At 42.5% G+C, this 20,273-nt stretch overlaps 1 protein-coding gene across 1 annotated transcript; it reads left to right on the forward strand.

The window, feature by feature from the left end:
• The first annotated feature begins 1,697 nt into the window (after window positions 1-1,697).
• Window positions 1,698-1,928, forward strand: LOC119316205. The gene has a single exon (XM_037590526.1). The coding sequence runs from the start codon at window positions 1,698-1,700 to the stop codon at window positions 1,926-1,928; it is 231 nt and encodes a 76-aa protein (XP_037446423.1).
• The last annotated feature ends 18,345 nt before the right edge of the window (window positions 1,929-20,273 follow it).

Here is a 20,273-nt window from a genome sequence, read left to right on the forward strand (position 1 = left end):
CCTCCCTTAATTGGTTAATTAACCACAACATCACCACTGCCGAATGGATTGATCGATCATAATTAGTTCGACTCAATCTCGGCGTCTTGCTCGTGCAACACGCCGAGTGGTGGATGAGCGTTTCCTTTTGCATGCATGTGTACGTCTACGTCTGCGTCTGTGTTTTTTAAAGAAAAAAATGGAATGAAGAAACATTCGTGATCGACAAAATCAAGCGGAGCTGGTAGCCGGGTGAGCTGAAAATGACATGTCTACTATTTCCATGCAACGTGGCATGGTCCAGGGAAGCTCGAGGCTCATATATAATAGTCCATCTCGTGCACCTGTTGAGAAATTGCATTCCATGTTCTAGCCGACCGACGTCGCCCACTTAAGTCTTAATTCGACTGAGAACCCTAGGTAGCTACTACCTCCTCGTCCTGGTTTATTGGTTCCTTACTATTTTATGCCAAAATTTGATCACGAATTTAATTAATAAATTGTAAATGCATGTTTCAAAGCGACGATTTTTTATGGGGATGGGCAGCGGGCTTACTAGGCGACGAGAGATATCCATTGAGGACATAAGTGAGAGAGATGTAGAGACGAGCAAGATAGTACACTAGGGGTTGGGACATGCGGCTGCAGTCGGGATGTCAAAGGATTCTACGTATTTTCCACAAGCCTGATCACTGAGCAATTCTATAAAAAGAACTGACATTGTTACTTGAGTATGACTTCAATTCTTTCTAAAAACGCACAACGATACATTATTTACTATGAATCGACAGTGATACCTCTATATAACTCGCAGATCGAAAGGAACTTCTAGTGATGACTTTTCTGAATAAATGGGACAATAATCTGTGTTGAAATAATAAATTGAGCAAAAGTATGTTGCAATAAGGTGCACTTATTTAAACACACATGTTTCTATGTGGTGATGCTCTGCATACGTATATCTAATATAAAAAGGTACATGCTATTTCAACTTACATGCTTATGCATGCATTATTGTGTCATCGACATCGTTACTCTCAACGGAAGTGGGATATGCTGATGTTTCTTAATCAATCAAGTAAAATGCATGGATCTTTGCCATCAACATCGTTAATCTGGACAACAGTGGATATGCTGATGTTTCTTAATTAATGAGGATAAATGAATGCATTGTTATCATTGACAACCTTAATTTGGACAGGGAGGGCATATGCTGATGCTTCTTATCAATTAACTGTGAACAAAATGCATGCACTGTTATAATCGAGATGTCGTAAGCTACTCAAATAGGAGTGCACTAATACATTTGTATTTATACGCACACATACCTTGAACACAAGATCATCACCACGAGAAAAGCTAAGGTTCTGTTAGGTATAGCAGCCTCTTCTTCCCTAAAGGTTGGCATGAATTTTTTTATTGTTGCATACATTTTCCATTAAATATTTCAGTACACTGATTACTTGTTTGTCTAGGAGATAACGCTTTCGATTATGACATCTTCCTAGGCTTAGAGCATGTTTCTCATCCCTTTATCAGTTAATACCAGAGATAATTAAGGCATATTATTATTATTATTATTATTATTATTATTATAAAACCAAAAACCATGCATGTTTCTCTTGATTCTCTATGTATTTCTCAATTATTGATGCTTGTCGTTAAATAGCAATTTCAAAAGGGAGGAAGGCTAGGGTTAGTGCGTGATAAGGGTAGACATGCCTGGTCTGGTACCTGAATCGTGGCCGGGTCTGATTGGTATAGAACTCAATGCTGCAGTTCAGATCATCTCTCAGGAGAGGCCTGATATCAGAATTGCCCGAGTACTCCCTCCAAGCGAGGCTCCATCCCCACCGCCACAAGACCAAGTACGCGTTATCATTTACAACATCGTCGGCCCGGTGCCTGATACATGGGTGGTTGCTCCTCCTGCACCATACATTGGCTAGTTAGCCTGCCTTACATGGCCAGCTTTATCTTTTGTACCTTTATTATAGGCTAGAATCGATTGAATAAAGTGACCGAGTGTGATATCGATAGCCATGCATTAGTAATGCTATATGTAGTTTGTGTGGGCATGTGTGAATTATATTGTTTGCTCATATATGTATGAGTGTGATGAGTCTACAAGTATTTCAATGAGTGTACTATTTGACAACGGAATAATGAATTATGTTTTTTATTTTTTTATGTGTGGCTTGCTTTATCTTGTATGCCTCATAATATTAACGCCATGTCATACTCAAGTATGAATGTGCGTTTTGAGAAAGAATTGAAGTCATACTCAAGTATCAATGTCAGTTCCTTTTAAACAATTGGTAGTGATCATGCTTGTGGGAAAAACATAGAATCCTTTGACGGCCCGACCGCAGCCGCATGTCCCTACCCCTAGTGTGCTATCTTGCCTGTCTCTGCAGCTCTCTCACTTATTTCCTCAATGGATATCTCTCATCGCTTAGTAAGCCTGCTGCCTCTCCCCATCTAAAAAGAAAAAAAAGAAAAAAATACACCATGAAAAGCTAAAGGAAATATGTCATATGTACATCACAATTCTTCCTCTAATCATCACACACCTATATGAAGTAGAGTAATTTACAACAAAAATTGTTCAACTTAAGAGGTCAATTTCACAGTTACTGGTAGCACCAAATTACAATCTTACATGACAGAGCTAGAAAGACCGCACCTTTGCTGAATCTAGACCAATTATGCTGAACCATTGCACTATTGGAACCATCCAGAACAGGTAATGGACATTAGAATTCACACTAGTAGAGAATGGAATAACGTGATTAGCGCCGTAGCGGCCGAACTTGCTAAAACATTTTGTTTCTTCAAATACACATAACGGTGCTATAACGGCGATATTGCGAGCTATTTTTTCGTTTTTACAGATGGATCGTATCGGCCCTCTGATGGTTCGGCGGCAACTGGTATGTTGCTCAGAGACTCAAGTGGTGCAATCATATTTACTGCATGTCGCTGATCATGTGTAATAATGCTCTTGAGTCAGAACTATCAGCAATCTTTGAAGGTGTATCTTTGGCTCCGTAGTTGAGTAATCTTCCGATAATTGGACAATCGGACTGTCTTGAGGCCGTCTACTTGTTGAGAACAAGGAAATTGATAGGTTAAGAAACCCTTTCTTGATCCAGGGGATCCAAAGAAAACTGCTTGAAGGGAATACTAGTATTACTCATCTATGCCGCACTCAAAACAATATAAGCCACTCTATGGCAAGTTATGGTAGGGCTCAGAGCTGCACAGCTTTTTGGTTAGGTTCAGGAGCTGATGAGGTCATAATCTTTGTGGATTTTACTTTAATCCTACTGGTTCAGTAATACAAGTATTTTCCCCATAAAACCCACTCATCTCACTGCTGTCATGAACTACCAGTCTGTGGTTGGAACATGTCAACCATCTCGGTCGTATGATCATTATTATTTGACTTTTCTCTGGTGAATAACCAACAGCGGGATCTGGATACCTATGTTGGATCCCACATGTTCCACGATGATATCATTGGATGAACCATGATGTCAAGGATTCAATTAATCCCGTATACAATTCCCTTTGTCTATCGGTACGATACCTGCCCGAGATTCGATCGTCGATATCCCGATACCTCGTTCAATATCGTTACCTGCAAGTCTCTTTACTTGTTCCGTCACACATCATCCCGTGATCAACTCCTTGGTCACATTGTGCACATTATGATGATGTCCCCGATTGGGCCCAGAGATACCTCTCCGTCACACGGAGTGACAAATCCCAGTCTCGATTCGTGCCAACCCAACAGACACTTTCGGAGATACCTGTAGTGCACCTTTATAGCCAACCAGTTACGCTGTGACGTTTGGTACACCGAAAGCATTCCTACGGTATCCGGGAGTTGCACAATCTCATGGTCTAAGGAAATGATACTTGACATTAGAAAAGCTTTAGCAGACGAACTATACGATCTTGTGCTAGGCTTAGGATTGGGTCTTGTCCATCACATCATTCTCCTAATGATGTGATCCCGTTATCAATGACATCCAATGTCCATGGTTAGGAAACCATGACCATCTATTGATCAACGAGCTAGTCAACTAGAGGCTTACTAGGGACATGTTGTGGTCTATGTATTCACACATGTATTAAGGTTTCCGGTTAATACAATTATAGCATGAACAATAGACAATTATCATGAACAAGGAAATACAATAATAACCATTTTATTATTGCCTCTAGGGCATATTTCCAACAATCGCAAGGTAAAAATACTTAACTATGGGAATATGGAATGGATGGGCATGAAAAGTGTCGACTTACCCAAATCGGAGGATTGTACATAGAAAATCCGCCCTGTGGATTGACACGGGGGAATTCCTCCTCTTCTCCGTCGTACAAATTGGACAAGATTTTTGCTAGAGCAGCGGTCGAGTCCGGCCCTTTGCGGCCGCAGCGGATGGCATCATCCTCCCCGTTGAAATCCCACATGGGGTGGCCTCGATATTGAAGCGGCTACACCCCCCGCATAACGCATATCGCCATGACTTCGATCATGGTCAGTCCTGATTGAGCCAATAACTTTATCCGGCTCATCAGGTAAAGAACATTGCTATCATCTTCCTCCTGGGGGCTCCGTGGACGCCATCTCAGGCGCTTCTTCAAAGGAGCATTATCGAACTCAGGAAGGCCGATCCGAATAGGATCCGGAAGGGGGACGTCTTCTATATAAAACCACTCTGAAGGCCAGTCTTCGGACGCCTTCTTCGGGGTTCCGGATAGATATCTAGTCCCGGCGATGCGCCATACTTCGGATCCGCCCACTTGATATATTGACCCCCTCTGAGAATGGGGCACAAGGCAGAACAACTTCTTCCACAGTGCGAAATGAGCCTCACAACCCAAAAACAGCTCGCAGATGGCTACGTAGCCCGCGATATGTAGTATGGATGCAGGGGTAAGGCAGTGCAACTGGAGGCCGTAGAACTCCAGGAGCCCCCGGAGAAATGGATGAATTGGAAATCTGAGTCCTCTTATCAAATAAGGGACAAGGCATACCCGCTCTCCTTTGGAGGGATTGGGAAAGCTCTCCGCTTGCTCTCTGTCATTGTAGGTGGCGAGCCCGGCTCGAACCGGGACCATATACGTTGGGGGGAGAAATCCCTGGGTCTGAAGCTTCACTAGTTGGTTGTGCGGGACGGAACACCTCTCCCAATCTCCGGGCTCGGGGCTGGGGGAGCGAGAGGAGGAGCTGCGTCGACCGGCCATGATGGAATGGATCTCTTTCGGGTGCGCTCCGATGAATGCTCACTAAGGTAGGATGGTGTGGTTTGGATCTGAATCCTCGTCTCTTTAATAGAAAGCTCATTTACATAGCTAGGGGGTAAATGTAAAAACACCCTGGCTCCTCACATTCGCTTGACACGTGGAAGGTGGCCATTATTGGGCGTGGAAGCCAAGGAGCGCAGCATTCACAAGAAGCCGGGCACTATTTAACAGGAATTCGGAATTTGGAGAAGAACCCGCCTTGCAATGCCGAAGACAATCTGCGCGCCGGACTCATCGTCATTGAAGCCTAGTTCAGGGGCTACTGAGGGAGTCCTGGATTAGGGGGTATCCGGACAGCCGGACTATAACCTTTGGCCGGACCGTTGGACTATGAAGATACAAGATTGAAGACTTCGTCCCGTGTTCGGATGGGACTTTCCTTGGCGTGGAAGGCAAGCTTGGCAATACGGATATGTAGATCTCCTTCCTTGTAAACGACTCTATGTAACCCTAGCCCCCTCCGGTGTCTATATAAACTGGAGGGTTTAGTCCGTAGGACACAACAACAATCATACCATAGGTTAGCTTCTAGGGTTTAGCCTCTCTGATCTCGTGGTAGATCTACTCTTGTACTACCCATATCATCAATATAAATCAAGCAGGACATAGGGTTTTACCTCCATCAAGAGGGCCCGAACCTGGGTAAAACATCGTGTCCCCTGCCTCCTATTACCATCCGCCTTAGACGCATAGTTCGGGACCCCCTACCCGAGATCCGCCGGTTTTGACACCGATAACCCTCGTCGGAGACAAGATCCACTTTGCCTCCCTAATTCCAGAACCTCGGGGCAGGCGAGCGTGTCGTGTTCATTCCCCACCTCGTCTGAGGTTGATAACCCACAATTATAGAGCATCACAGTAGTTTTTGAGGGTAGAGTATTCAACCCAAATTTGTAGATTTGACACAAGGGGGGCCAAAGAATATTTTAAGCATTAGCAGTTGAGTTGTCAATTCAACTACACATGGATATTAATTATCTACAGCAATGTGATCAGTAGAAAAGTAGTATGATGGTTTTGATAGTAGTGACAACAGCAATAGTAATGGTAACAGTGATAGCAGTATTTTTGTAGCAAGTGCAACAGTAACGATAGCAGTAGTAACTTAGCAAGAACAATATAGGATAAATTCGTAGGCATTAGATCGGTAATTTGTTGGATGAAATTCATCATGTGACAGTCATAACCTAGGGCGGTACGACACTAGCTCAGTTCATAAATATAATGTAGGCATGTATTCCGTAAATAGTCATACGTGCTTATGGAAAGAACTTGCATGACATCTTTGTCCTACCCTCCCGTGGTAGCAGGGTCCAATTGGAAACTAAGGGATATTAAGGCCTCCTTTTAATAGAGAATCGGAACAAAGCATTAACACATGGTGAATACATGAACTCCTCAAACTATGGTCATCATCGGGAGTGGTCCAACTATTGTCACTCCGGGGTTGCCGGATCATAACACGTAGTAGGTGACTATAACTTGCAAGATCGGATCTAGAACATGGATATAATGGTGATAACATAAATGGTTCAGATCTGAAATCATGGCACCCGGGCCCGAAGTGACAAGCATTAAGCATGGCAAAGTCATAGCAACATCAATCTCAGAACATAGTGGATACTAGGGATCAAGCCCTAACAAAACTAACTCAATTACATGATGAATCTCATCCAACTCCTCACCGACCAGCGAGCTTATGAAGAAATTACTCACTCTCGGTGGGGAGTATCATGGAATTGGCGATGGAGAAGGGTTGGTGATGACAAAGAACGAAGACCCCCCCTCTCCGGAGCCCCAAACAGACTCTAGATCTGGCCTCCCGATGAAGAACAGGAGGTGACGGCGGCTCTGTCTCGTGGATCGCGATAATTCTTTCTCCCTGATTTTTTCTGGAAAAACAGGATTTTATAGCGTCGGTTTCAGGGTCTGCGGGGCCACCAGGTGGGGACAACCCACCTGGGCGCGCCTGGGGGGCAGATACAAGCAGAGTTCCCACTTAATATAGGTGAAGACTAGCAATTAGATTGAGAAGCGGTTAGCTAGAGAGCAACAATGGTCATGAACATGCATTATGCGTAAGTAACATTGGACACTAGCATGAGTATGATATGAACACCATGAACATAAATATCATAGAGACTATGTTGGTTTTGATTCAACTACATGCATGAACATGTGTCAAGTCAAGCCACTTGAACATTCAGAGGAGGATACCATATCATCATACTACATCACAATCATTTTAACGCTATGTTGATATCCAAGATAAATCATTATCCACTCTTAGCTACTTATGCATGGCATGAGAAACTATAATCTCTAATTGTCATTGCAAACATGTTTAATCATAATGGGCTGAATCATGGATATTAGGTTAAACATATTTACACAAACAGAACAAGTCGAGTTCATACTCGTTTCTCTCTGCTACGGCCAGTTCATCGAATATCGTCATTATTGCCTTTCACTTGCACAACCAAATGATATGAAAATAATAATAGTGCAAGAGTGCCGTGGACTAAGCTGGAATCTGCAAACATTTTATTCAACAGGAGAAGACAAGGTAAAATGGTCTCTTTGTTAGATCAATAATTATGCATATGAGAGTCACTTAACATTTTCATCGTGGCCTTCTCCTCGGTATTACTCAAATGAAAAGAAAAGAAATTTACAGAAACACACTAAAATATTTTTGGAGTTTTTGGTTTTCTTGAACAGGCAAATAAAAGGGAAAAGCAAAAATGAGAAAAACTATTTATACGGGAAAGGTCCCAACAAGCAAAAGAAGAACAAAGAAATCTTTTTGGGTTTCTTTTAGTGCTATAGCTAACTACTCTAGAAAAAAAATCAAAAAGAAGCAGGAACTATTTTTGTGTTTTCTCAAAGTTTTTCAAACACATAAGAAGAAATTGAGAAAATAAATTTAACATGGATAATACAATGAAAAAATGTGAACACCGACAACGAAAATGTGTGAACATGAATGTAATTCGGTGAGAAACACGTACTCCCCTAAGCATGGACTTTTGGCCTAACTTGGTAAGCAGTCACTAGCCTGGATAGTAGTCGGCGTGGTAGCTCACGGAGGCTCTCGGGCGGAAGCTTCGGCTTGCCGTGATGCCTCAACCGTCACGTTGTGGGCTCGGGCCTCGCTCTCAAGAACAAAATACCTTCCCTTGCTGTGATAATCAAAGAAAGCAGGCGCAGGCAAATATGTGTAAACCACAGATGATTGGTTAAACAATAATTTATAGGTGCAATTATGAATATCTCCTTTAAGGATCTTATGAATTTTCATAGCATCAAAATCTAAATACTGCGTGGGTAGGATAGGGTCAAAGGGCAAAGGTGAAACACCCAGCTCTCTTGCTAAACGCGTGGCGTAAATTCCACCATAGAAATAGTCACTAGTAGCATTGTGCTGCAATCCGTGTGCAACAATTGCTCCAAGATTATAACTCCTATCACCGGTTAGAGTAGTGCGTGTGAGGCTCAAGTCTGGAGCACAAAGTGTACTATAAACTTGTTTGCCTACAATACATTTCCCATTAAATAAAGCAAAGTACTGAATTGCGGGAAAATGAATGCTCTTTATTCTACCTTGCGTCACTCCCCTCGTCTCACCGTAGCAAAGACTAGTCAAAAATGATTGGTACTCAGCCCTTGGTGGTTCATCAAGCGAACCCCAGAACGGAATTTTGCAGTGGTGAGCAAATCTCTCTAGTGATACGGTAAATGAATTTTCATAAAGTTTAAATGACACCCTAGACTCACGGGTATGGAATTTAAATCCTTTGACAAATGATTCAGTGAGAGTGTGGTGTTGATTGCAATTATCTGAAATGTAGGGGCCGAGACCGGCATTGCGAACATATTGGTCAAATTCCTCCTTGATGCCCACACACACCATATAATCATCACGACGACACCACCAGCTCAACGCCGACTTGGTCGTGCAGCACTTCCTCCCCCTCCTCGCCGCATGCACCGTCCTCTATGGCAGTCGTCTCTACTTTCTCGGTGAAAACTGGAGGTGCCAAGGCAACTACTGAAAATGCAAGTGGAGCAGTCTTGCTGTCCCCTTCTCCCACCACCTGCGACCAAAATAGAGCAAGCATGGTTATAATTCATCCTTCATTTCTTTGATTGATTGTGCAAGGGGGATGCAGATCCATCCCGAGAACCTCGGCACATTTCTCCACCCTCTGCTGCTCCACATCACCACTGTCCATGGCAGGTTTAGTATTTTAGGATTTAGGATTTAGGGTCTAGGCTACATGATGATGAGCGTGCTGCAATATTATGGCTACATGCATATTTCTGATGTAGAGGGCCGAGGGTAATCCTCCTTTTCCAAAAATAAAAACCACATGGGTACAAGACAAATTCTAGTTACGATATGACAATAAGGGCTTACCCAAGCTCTAGCCAAGGACGTGTGGTCCTTGCAGAGATGAATGACAATGGTAAACAAGTGAATCGACAACCCAAACAAACACGAGAAGGCAAGCATGCCAACTCCCTCGGCATGGACTTGGTGGTATGCTGAGAAGAAGAGCTTGAAGCAGGTGACCGATTTGTCCATGGGAAGGAAGTTTTGGAAGACCATCTCGCCAGCTCCATTGAAGTCCAAATCGAAGCACCTAGAATTGAAGTGAAGAGACTGATCCATCTTTTGAAATACTCCCTCCATCTCATTAATATAAGAGTATTTTTTATACTACAATGAAAGAACAACTGAGAAAAGCAAAGGATCATGGGAGGTGGTGCTCACAGTTGTGCCAAGCGGAGCCCGGCGGCGAAGATGCCGACGATGGAGGATGAGGCTGCAATTCGGCCTCTAGCAAATGCAGGCGCCATTTCTTTTAGTCATGCGAGGAGAGGGGTGGTTGTTGCCAGCCGATATATCTCGCTTCAAGCGAGTATGGCATTCCTCTCCCTTGAAGCGCGCGCATATCGGCCGACCGATTCGCTTAGGTCGCTTGCTCGCTTCAGAGCGCTCGCTTGCTTGGTGAACGTACTGGTTCATTTTTTTAATTCTTTTACGTTTTATTTTATTTCTTCAGATAGTTTTTTATGTCTTCCTTTGTTTTTACCTGTTTTCTTTGTTTCTTTCATAGTCTTACTGATTTTTCTTTCTTTTTTCCTTTTTCTTTGTTTTTGTTTGGTTCTTTCTTGATTTTTCACTGGATTTTCGTTCTTTCTTTGTTTTCTACATTTTTCATTGTTTCTTTTCATGGTTTTCTTCATTTTTATCTTTATTTCCTTCTCGGGATCATTCTTTTGCATTGGTTTTATTTTATTGCCTTTTATTGGTTTTTTTTGTTTTCCTGTAGTTTTTGTCGATTTTCATCAGTTTCATTTTTTTCAAGACATGTTTCTTCCGGTACTCATTCAACATTTTTTGTACATTAAAACAATTTTATATACACTTTTAACATTTTCCCAATATAAGATTAACAGACTTAAGAAATTATAATTTTTATGTGTATATTTTTATTATATATGTTCTGATGTCTAATTTTTTTATAGACCTTGTACGTTTTTTCTATACATATAAAATATTATTTTTAAATATGTTCAACATTTTTAAATATGCGATTAACATTTGCTTATAATGGATTTTTTTATGCCTACATTTATTACATACATCACGAACAATTGTTTTTCATCAGGTTTCTTTTTTCTTTCTTCGGTTTTCATTGATTTCTTCAGTATTCTTCATTTATTTTTCTTTTCATTGATTTTATTTAGGTTTTTTCTTTCTTTCGAAGTGTGTTTGTTCATGGTTTTCTTCTTCATTTCTGTGTGTTGTTTTGTATTGCATTTCCTGGCTTTTCTATGTGCATTATCCATGTACACGTGAAACATTATTTTTATAGATGTTAATTTTTTCGAACACAAAATTACCATTTTCTAGAATAATTGTTTTTGTGTCTATAGTTTTCCTGTATGCCAAGAACATTTTTATACACATTTAACATGTTATTAATGCATGTTTAGCATTTTATATAAAATGCATAATATTTCATTCAAATGCATGTTGGATGTCTACTTTTTTTAATAAATATTGTACATTTTTCATATACGTCTGAAACATTTATTGATATCCATTTAATATTTTCCAAATACATGTTTAAATCTTTATTTATAATGTCACATAATTGTTTTGAACCACGTGAACATTTTTGATTAAGAATTTTTTATAATGACACATACAGTTTTTGTGAAACACGTGAACAAATGTCACATACAGTTTTTGTGAAACACGTGAACAAATGTATAATGTCACAATTCGTTTTCAATATGCTATCAACATTTTTTTAGTTAAGCCAACATTTGTTTTACATTGTATTAATATTTTCCAAATCACAATATGTTTTATGTTTTGAAATGTATGTATTTATACCATTTTCAAAAAAATAATAACATAAATGAAAATCAAACTGACTAAGGAAAAAATCGTAGAGAAAAGGCGAACTTACCTGAAACCTACCTGAGCCGGCCTATTCCGTGACACCTAATATGAGCGCTCGTTCCAACTCGCATTATGTGAGATATAGATGCGCCCCGCAAAGAGCGAAATCACAAATTAAGGAGTACCCCTCGCAAAGGTCACTCCCACCTATCAAAAATGTGTTTATCCGTGCAATTCTTTCCCACATTTTTTTGTGTGTCTGTAACCTAGGGAAACCAAGCAAAAACCGAAAAATTGAAAAAAGAATATCATCTAAAACCCGCAACACACAGGAAAAAAGGTAAAAATCCGAGGAAGCGCCAAGCACGTGACAAGTGGAGGCGGCTGACAGCACACCAAGTGGTGCACTCTCGGCCTACCAAAATAACCCTTGACGGGTACTTGTTGGTTAGTTGATCCCTACAAAGAGTGATATGTAGCAATGGCGCAGCTTCAGGCCTCCATGCCTTGGGCCATTTCGTGCCCACTAGCATCACCTCGGCCTTGCGGGCCTTAAGGTGGGCTTTGCGTTCATTGGAACAAGCAACAAGATTATGTACACTTAGCCTGTGTTCGGCAACCCTCCACTCAACACGTACTCAAAACTATGAGTATGGTGCTGTACAAGACACCCAATATGTACACTTAGGCTGTTCGGCAACCCTCCGCTCCTTCACTACGAAGCGGCTCGCCGAGATATAACTGCATGCCACTCTGTTCGGCAGCGGAGTTGCAGAGCGGCGGGATTCCAAATAGCTCCTTAACACACACCAAGTTTGAGAGTATGATCTCTACCTGGGCAGATTTGCAGATTTTGTTACAGATTTCCAGCATGGCAATCTTTGTATCAGCTGGAGCTTTCTTGCTCGCGGTGAAGATCCCTGATGATTATGCTTGGCACAATACTGCAGTCGAAGCCATCCTAATTTGTTTTGGCTGTCTTGAGGCCTTCCTATTGGCAATGAACAAGGTACTTTTTTTTTTGAAAGAAAGAAGCAATGAACAAGGTACTAGTATGTGATAAAAAGCAGAGCACCCCAGAGGACACGCGTACATGAGACATACTAATCTGAGGTACGGAGTACTAATAGGGACGTGAATTTTTGGGACATGCAGCCAAGCACTACTGTAATCCCGGGCGTCCGAGTGTGCGTCGCGATTGCTATTTATTATAGGCCCAGTTGAAATACATGACACGTTAATTACCAACGTTTGCGAATACGTCACGCTATACGCACTGCCAATGGACCAGGCGACATTTATGATGGTATGAATACACTTTGTCTGTTAGCGACCCACGCGCATGCCCCATTTGATGGCATAACTGCTTGTGGCTCGCACTGTAGATCTCCTTCAAGCCGTCTACTGTGTAAAAATAAAAACAGAAGCAGGGGAGGACATGGGTTCTGCATAGACAAAGATCAGGTTAGCCCATCCTAGCCATTATCTGATGCGTTTGTTCTTGTTTTCTTTGCCTACGAGCTTACACGTCCATCTGTAATCATCTCTCACGCGCCTCAATCCTACAGTATTACTACTTGGTCTCATAGGTGTTCCCCTGCCCAATGCTTTCAGGAAAAGGAGAGTTGCGATGCCGGATGAGAGGTCAAGAAGCATTGATAGCTAGGGTAACTGCGCTAGAAACAACGCTGACAGGTTTTGCGAAGATGGGTTCAGAAACGGTGGTAACAGCATCTGTTGGTTTGACATTTGACATTTGGGTGCCATAATTGGATGCAGGGCACCTGGGTGTAATTGATGCGCGCTAGGCTGTTTTAATTAGCCATAACGCGAGTCAGCTGTTCAGTCGTGAGTCATTGCCGTTTGATGGGTGCGGTGCAGGCGTAGCGCGTGGCAGATCTTTTTTTCGGGATGTTAATGCCGTCCATGATGCCTGGCGTATTTACATTTGTTTTGCATGGTATTTCACGATTAGCGTTGGCCTGATTATGTAAAACTCCATGCACATTCACATCAAAATAAAAAACTCCATGCACATAACCGTTTGAAATGCATTATTGGTAGGCCAGCCTGCTGCGTACGTAGGACGCATCATGTACTAGCAGATACATGCGATGCAGAAAAAACACTGGAAAAGAATATGTGGAAACTACAGCTATCCCAACACACGGGAAAAGAGTTTTCCCAAGATCATGGCCATGACCAGCAGGTTGGCGGTGTGGTGTGATGCCCGAGGAGTGGAGCTCAGCTGGAACTTGGAGACTTGGATGAACACATGGTCGGAAGCTGCGGCAAGACTGAGAGAAATGGAGAAGAAGCAGTGAGAAGAAGGTTGGGCGGCAGCGAGAAGCAAGCACGAAGTTTAAAACGACCGTGGGGAGCGTCCATGTGGTGCAGCTAGCCGTTGGGACCGGGAGGCAATGAACGCGCGCCTCACTTCAATGCGTCGGCCTGCCTTGCCGGCCATCTCCTGCCGGTGTCAGTTGCAAATACGAGGGCTATACCAAGATGGTATATGGTATACCAGCCTTAAGTATTGGAGTCGCACGAATCGCGTGGTAACATGCGGTGTGGATACCCACCGCGTGTGACTGCATGTCCACTCGTGATTTATCGGTACTAATAGTTGCTATATACTTGTGGAACAGATGAGAGAGCATGGAGGCAATGCAAACTTGCTCCAGGATCTGCTCATGATATTCGCCGATACACTTGTCGCCGCATACCTATTGGTCACTTATCTAGGACGAACACTTAGTCCCTGGGGTGCAGACAAGATTCTGCATTTGGTAAGGTCCCATGGTTTGCTTCTTTGCCTTCTTTGATTCGATGAACTAATAGCTGAAGAATGAGCCAGTGCCATCTCTTTTCGCTCACAGGTCGGTAGCTGCCTTGGCGTGCTAATTGGATTCGGTCACATTGTCTAGATCGTATACAAGGCATACGCTCATGGAGTTTCTACAGGGGCAGAAGAGCAGGCCTCCAGAGCTGCCATGGACGGCGATGATGTGGTGGACAAATGTGCCGAGGTAGCTAGTGATGGATCTGCATCCCCCTTCAACGATCAATCAAAGAGATGAAGGATGAGTTATAACCATGCTCGCTTTGTTTTGGTCGCAGGTGGTGGGAGAAGGGGACAGCAAGACTGCTCCACTTGCATTTTCAGTAGTTACCTTGGCACCTCCAGTTTTCACCGAGACGATTGCCATAGAGGTTGATGCAGGCGTCGAGGTGGTGGTGCCATCGAGGCCGGCATAGGTCACCGATGTATTCCTTGCACAAGAGTGTTGTTGTATAGATTTTGCGTTGTACTACTAGCTGCGCAGGTGAGTGAATGCTGGGTGTAATTCAATCGATAAATCCGTTTCTTGCATTCTTGGCGGCTTTCGTCTTCCCTTGTGTTTTGTTTACTCGTTGCTCTTTCTCTCGAAACTGGGTGCAACAATGGCCGCCCCTCTCTCTCTCTCTCTCTCTCTCTCTCTCTCTCTCTCTCAAATTAATGTCTTCCGTAGGATTTCCTTGCTTGGAAGCACTATATGGTTTTAGCATCACCAATACTTTTGAGTGTCAGAACTAATACAGAATATTTTGAATACACTCATTTTTATCATAATTAATACACTCCATTTAAAAAAAACATAGACTATTAGAATTAGACTGATGCACACACTGGACAGTTTCTTCAAATTGTACTTCACCCTACTATTGTCTGAGTTTCTTGCAAATTGAATTAGCACAAATAAAAAGGAGACCCGACATCTCTATCACCTACACTACATACACGGGCTGAGCAACAAGAGTCAGGTAGGCTAAGTGCAAGTAATTTACTAAAACAAATTCACATGGCTTGGAGAAGACATCATCACGGAATTTCAGATTTGGCGCATGTTTCGACGGATACTTGGCATCTGATTCTGGTACAGAAACTCTTACCTCCAATCCAGCTTTTCTCGTAACAGGCCGGCCCATATAACAAAAGAACAGTGTGGGTTTCCCGGCTTTGGTAACATTCTAGAGGATTTCTTCACCCTTTTTTGTGTTTTTATAATTGCCATGTTTTATCAGCCAGATTAACATTTTTCGTTTTTGTTTTCTTGTTATTTTTGTTCTATATTTATTTATAGATTCAGAGAAGTTTTTTCCCAAATTTGTGAACTATTTTCAAATGTGTGGATTTTAAAATTTGCAAAAAAATGCAAAATCATGAATACTTTTTAAATTTATGAAATATATTCAAACTTATGAAGATATATATTTTTTGAACATTTTCATAAATTCTTGTAAATTTTGTTGATGATATCTTTAGAGTTTTCGGATGTTTGTTTGAATTGTGAATATTGTTTTTATTCATGAACATTTTTTCAAATTAGTGTGAGTTTTTTCAAAACCATGATATGCAGAAGGGACCAGACAAGATTTGAGATAGCTAGGCACTTACAGCGAAGATCCGGCGTGAAAAAGTTCATGCACATCGATGAGGATGATGTGGCCTCTCGCGTCGGGGAAGGTGGCGTCGGCTCGGGGAAGGAGGGGATTAGCGGCTCGTCGAAAGATCTGGCGCCGCAACCTGAGGGGGGTGACTTGCGATGGAGGGGGGGGTGAGGAATTGGAGGAGGAGGAAGGAGTGACACGGCGAGTGCGATCGGCGGTGATCGAGGGCGCCGGAGGTTACGGCTTGAGTGGAAGAGAGAGGACGAACCGCTCAAACCGAAATTCAAATGAGTACGCACGATGATTTGTGTTATAATAAAGTGCAATGTTAATGCAATTAATTTAATCGAAAAATTTAGGACCGGAATACCCCGGACCTAATTGGGCCAATTAAAGGTATTAAAAAATTTAGGTCGAAAATACTCTTGGGCTCTAAAAAGGATCAGTTAGTGTCATCCGTTAGATCATCCATATAATACACGTGCTCCGGTGTATTATAATGTACCGTAAAATCTCTCGATTTATAAACAAACAACTTAAATGTAACATCATTTAGATACAAGACTTAAGAAATAATGCATTGGCAACCATATGATACCACACTTAAGAAACACAAAATAAACCTATTAAATGCACATCGTTTAGATACACCACTAAATAAACTATGTGTTTAGAGCATCTTTAGCCGCGCCCCAACAGGCCCTCCCCAGGCGTTTTTGCCGCACCGACGTCAAAAAATCGGTCCAGTCGTGCCCCCGGTAGCCCGTTTTCCGCCGGCTTGGGCCGAAACTGGCGCCGACGGATCCGAGCCGAACCCGGCGCGCTGGGGGGCGTCTGGGGGCGCCGGCACAAGTGAAAAGGGGCGTGGGGCCGCTCTGTTGGCGAGTAGAGAGCCTCTTCCCGCTTTCCCCCCACTTCCCTCTCATTCTCTCCATTCCTCCCGCCAACCTCCCTCCCGCTCGCCTCCCAGCCGGTCGCCTGTTGGGGAACGCAGTAATTTCAAAAAAAAATCCTACGTACACGCAAGATCATGGTGATGCATAGCAACGAGAGGGGAGAGTGTTGTCTACGTACCCTCGTAGACCGTAAGCGGAAGCATTATGACAACGCGGTTGATGTAGTCGTACGTCTTCACGATCCGACCGATCCTAGTACCGAAAGTACGACCCCTCCACGATCTGCACACGTTCAGCTCGGTGACGCCCCACGAACTCTTGATCCAGTTGAGTGTCGAGGGAGAGCTTCGTCAGCACGACGGCGTGATGACGGTGATGATGATGCTAGCGGAACAGGTCTTCACCTAAGCACCGCTACGATATGATCGAGGTGGATTATGGTGGAGGGGGGCACCGCACACGGCTAAGGGATCAATGATCAACTTGTGGGGTGCCCCCTGGCCACGTATATAAAGGATGGAGGGAGGAGGAGGCTAGCCCTCATAGGGCGCTACTAGGACTCCCTAGTCCTAGTAGGATTCCACCTCCCACATGGAATAGGAAAAAGGGAAGGGAGAAGGAGAAGGAAGGAAGGGGCGCCCCCTTTCCCTAGTCCAATTCGTACTAGTCCATGGGGAAGGGGCGCAGCCACCCTTAAGGCCTTTCTCTCCTTTCCCGTATGGCCCATTAAGGCCCAATACGAATTCCCGTAACTCTCCGGTACTCCGAAAAATACCCGAATCACTCAGAACCTTTCCGATGTTCGAATATAGCCTTCCAATATATCGATATTTACGTCTCGACCATTTCGAGACTCCTTGTGATGTCCTTGATCTCATCCGGGAGTCCGAACAAACTTCGGTCATCAAATCACATAACTCATAATACAAATCGTCACAGAACGTTAAGCGTGCGGACCCTACAAGTTCAAGAACTATGTAGACATGACCGAGACTCATCTCTGGTCAATAACCAATAGTAGAACCTGGATGCTCATATTGGTTCCTACATATTCTACGAAGATCTTTATCGGTCAAACCGCATAACAACATATGTTGTTCCCTTTGTCATCGGTATGTTACTTGCCCCAGATTCGATCGTCGGTATCTCAATACCTAGTTCAATCTCGTTACCGGCAAGTCTCTTTACTCGTTCCGTAATGGATAATCCCGCAACTAACTCATTAGTCACATTGCTTGCATGGCTTATAGTGATGTGCATTACCGAGAGGGCCCAGAGATACCTCTCCGATAGACGGAGTGACAAATCCTAATCTCGATCTATGCCAACTCAACAAACACCATTGGAGACACATGTAGAGCATCTTTATAATCACCTAGTTACGTTGTGATGTTTGATAGCACACAAGGTGTTCCTCTGGTATTCGGGAGTTGCATAGTCAGAGGAACATGTATAAGTCATGAAGAAAGCAGTAGCAATAAAACTGAACGATCATTATGCTAAGCTAACTGATGGGTCTTGTCCATGGCTAGGAAACTTAACCATCTTTGATTAACAAGCTAGTCAAGTAGAGGCATACTAGGCACACTCTGTTTGTCTATGTATTCACACATGTACTAAGTTTTTGGTTAATACTATTCTAGCATGAACAATTAACATTTATCATGATATAAGGAAATATAAATAACAACTTTATTATTGCCTCTAGGGCATATTTCCTTCAATCTCCCACTTGCACTAGAGTCAATAATCTAGTTCACATCGCCGTGTGATTTAACACCAATAGTTCACATCACCATGTGATTAACACCCATAGTTCACATCGCCATGTGACCAACACTCAAAGGGTTTACTAGAGTCAGTAATCTTAGTTCACATCACCATGTGATTTACACCTAAAGAGTACTAAGGTGTGATCATGTTTTGCTTGTGAGAGAAGTTTAGTCAACCGGTCTGCCAAATTCAGATCCGCATGTATTTTGCAAATTTCTATGTGTACAATGCTCTGCACAGAGCTACTTTAGCTAATTGCTCCCACTTTCAATATGTATCCAGATTGTGACTTAGAGTCATCCAGATCGGTGTCAAAGCTTGCATCGACGTACCTCTTTATGATGAACTCTTTATCACCTCCATAACCGAGAAATATTTCCTTAGTCCTCTAAGGATAATTTTGACCGTTGTCCAGTGATCCACTCCTAGATCGAAAATTGTACTCCCTTGCCAAACTCAGGGCAGGGTATACAATAGGTCTGGTACACACCATGGCATACTTTATAGAACCTATGGCTGAGGCATAGGGAATGACTTTCATTCTCTCTCTATCTTCTGCCGTGGTCGGGCTTTGAATCTTACTCAACTTCACACCTTGCAACACAGACAAGAACTCTTTCTTTGACTGTTCCATTTTGGACTACTTCAAAATCTTGTTAAGATATGTACTCATTGAAAAATATATCAAGCGTCTTGATTTATCTCTATATATCTTGATGCTCAATATGTAAGTAGCTTTACAGGTAATTCTTTCTTTGAAAAACTCCTTTCAAATTCTCCTTTATGCTTTCTAGAAAATTCTACATCATTTCTGATCAACAATATGTCATTCACATATACTTATCAAAAAGGCTGTAGTGCTCCCACTCACTTTCTTGTAAATACAAGCTTCACCGCAAGTGTGTATAAAACTATATGCTTTGATCAACTCATCAAAGCGTATATTACAACTCCGAGATGCTTGCACCAGTCCAAAGATGGATCGCTGGAGCTTGCACATTTTGTTAGCACCTTTAGGATTGACAAAACCTTCTGGTTGCATCATATACAATTGTTCTTTAAGAAATCCATTTAAGGAATGTAGTTTTGATATCCATTTGCCAGATTTCATAAAATGTGGCAATTTGCTAACATGATTCAGATAGACTTAAGCATCGCTACGAATGAGAAAATCTCATCGTAGTCAACACCTTGAACTTGTCAAAAACTGTTTTTCGACAATTCAAGCTTTGTAGATAGTAACACTACTATCAGCGTCCGTCTTCCTCTTGAAAATCCATTTATTCGTAATGGATCACCGATCATCAGGCAAGTCAATCAAAGTCCATACTTTGTTCAAATATATGGATCCTATCTCAGATTTCATAGCTTCAGGACATTTCACGGAATCTGGGCTCATCATCGCTTCCTCATAGTTCGTAGGTTCGTCATGGTCTAGTAACATGACTTCCAGA

Source organism: Triticum dicoccoides, chromosome 6A, assembly GCF_002162155.2.
Source record: "Triticum dicoccoides isolate Atlit2015 ecotype Zavitan chromosome 6A, WEW_v2.0, whole genome shotgun sequence".
In the NCBI taxonomy this organism is placed as follows: Eukaryota; Viridiplantae; Streptophyta; class Magnoliopsida; order Poales; family Poaceae; genus Triticum; species Triticum dicoccoides.

Excerpts from the sequence above, each read along its gene's own strand:
- LOC119316205 (XM_037590526.1), top strand. The coding sequence starts at position 1,698 with ATGCCTGGTCTGGTACCTGAATCGTGGCCGGGTCTGATTGGTATAGAA.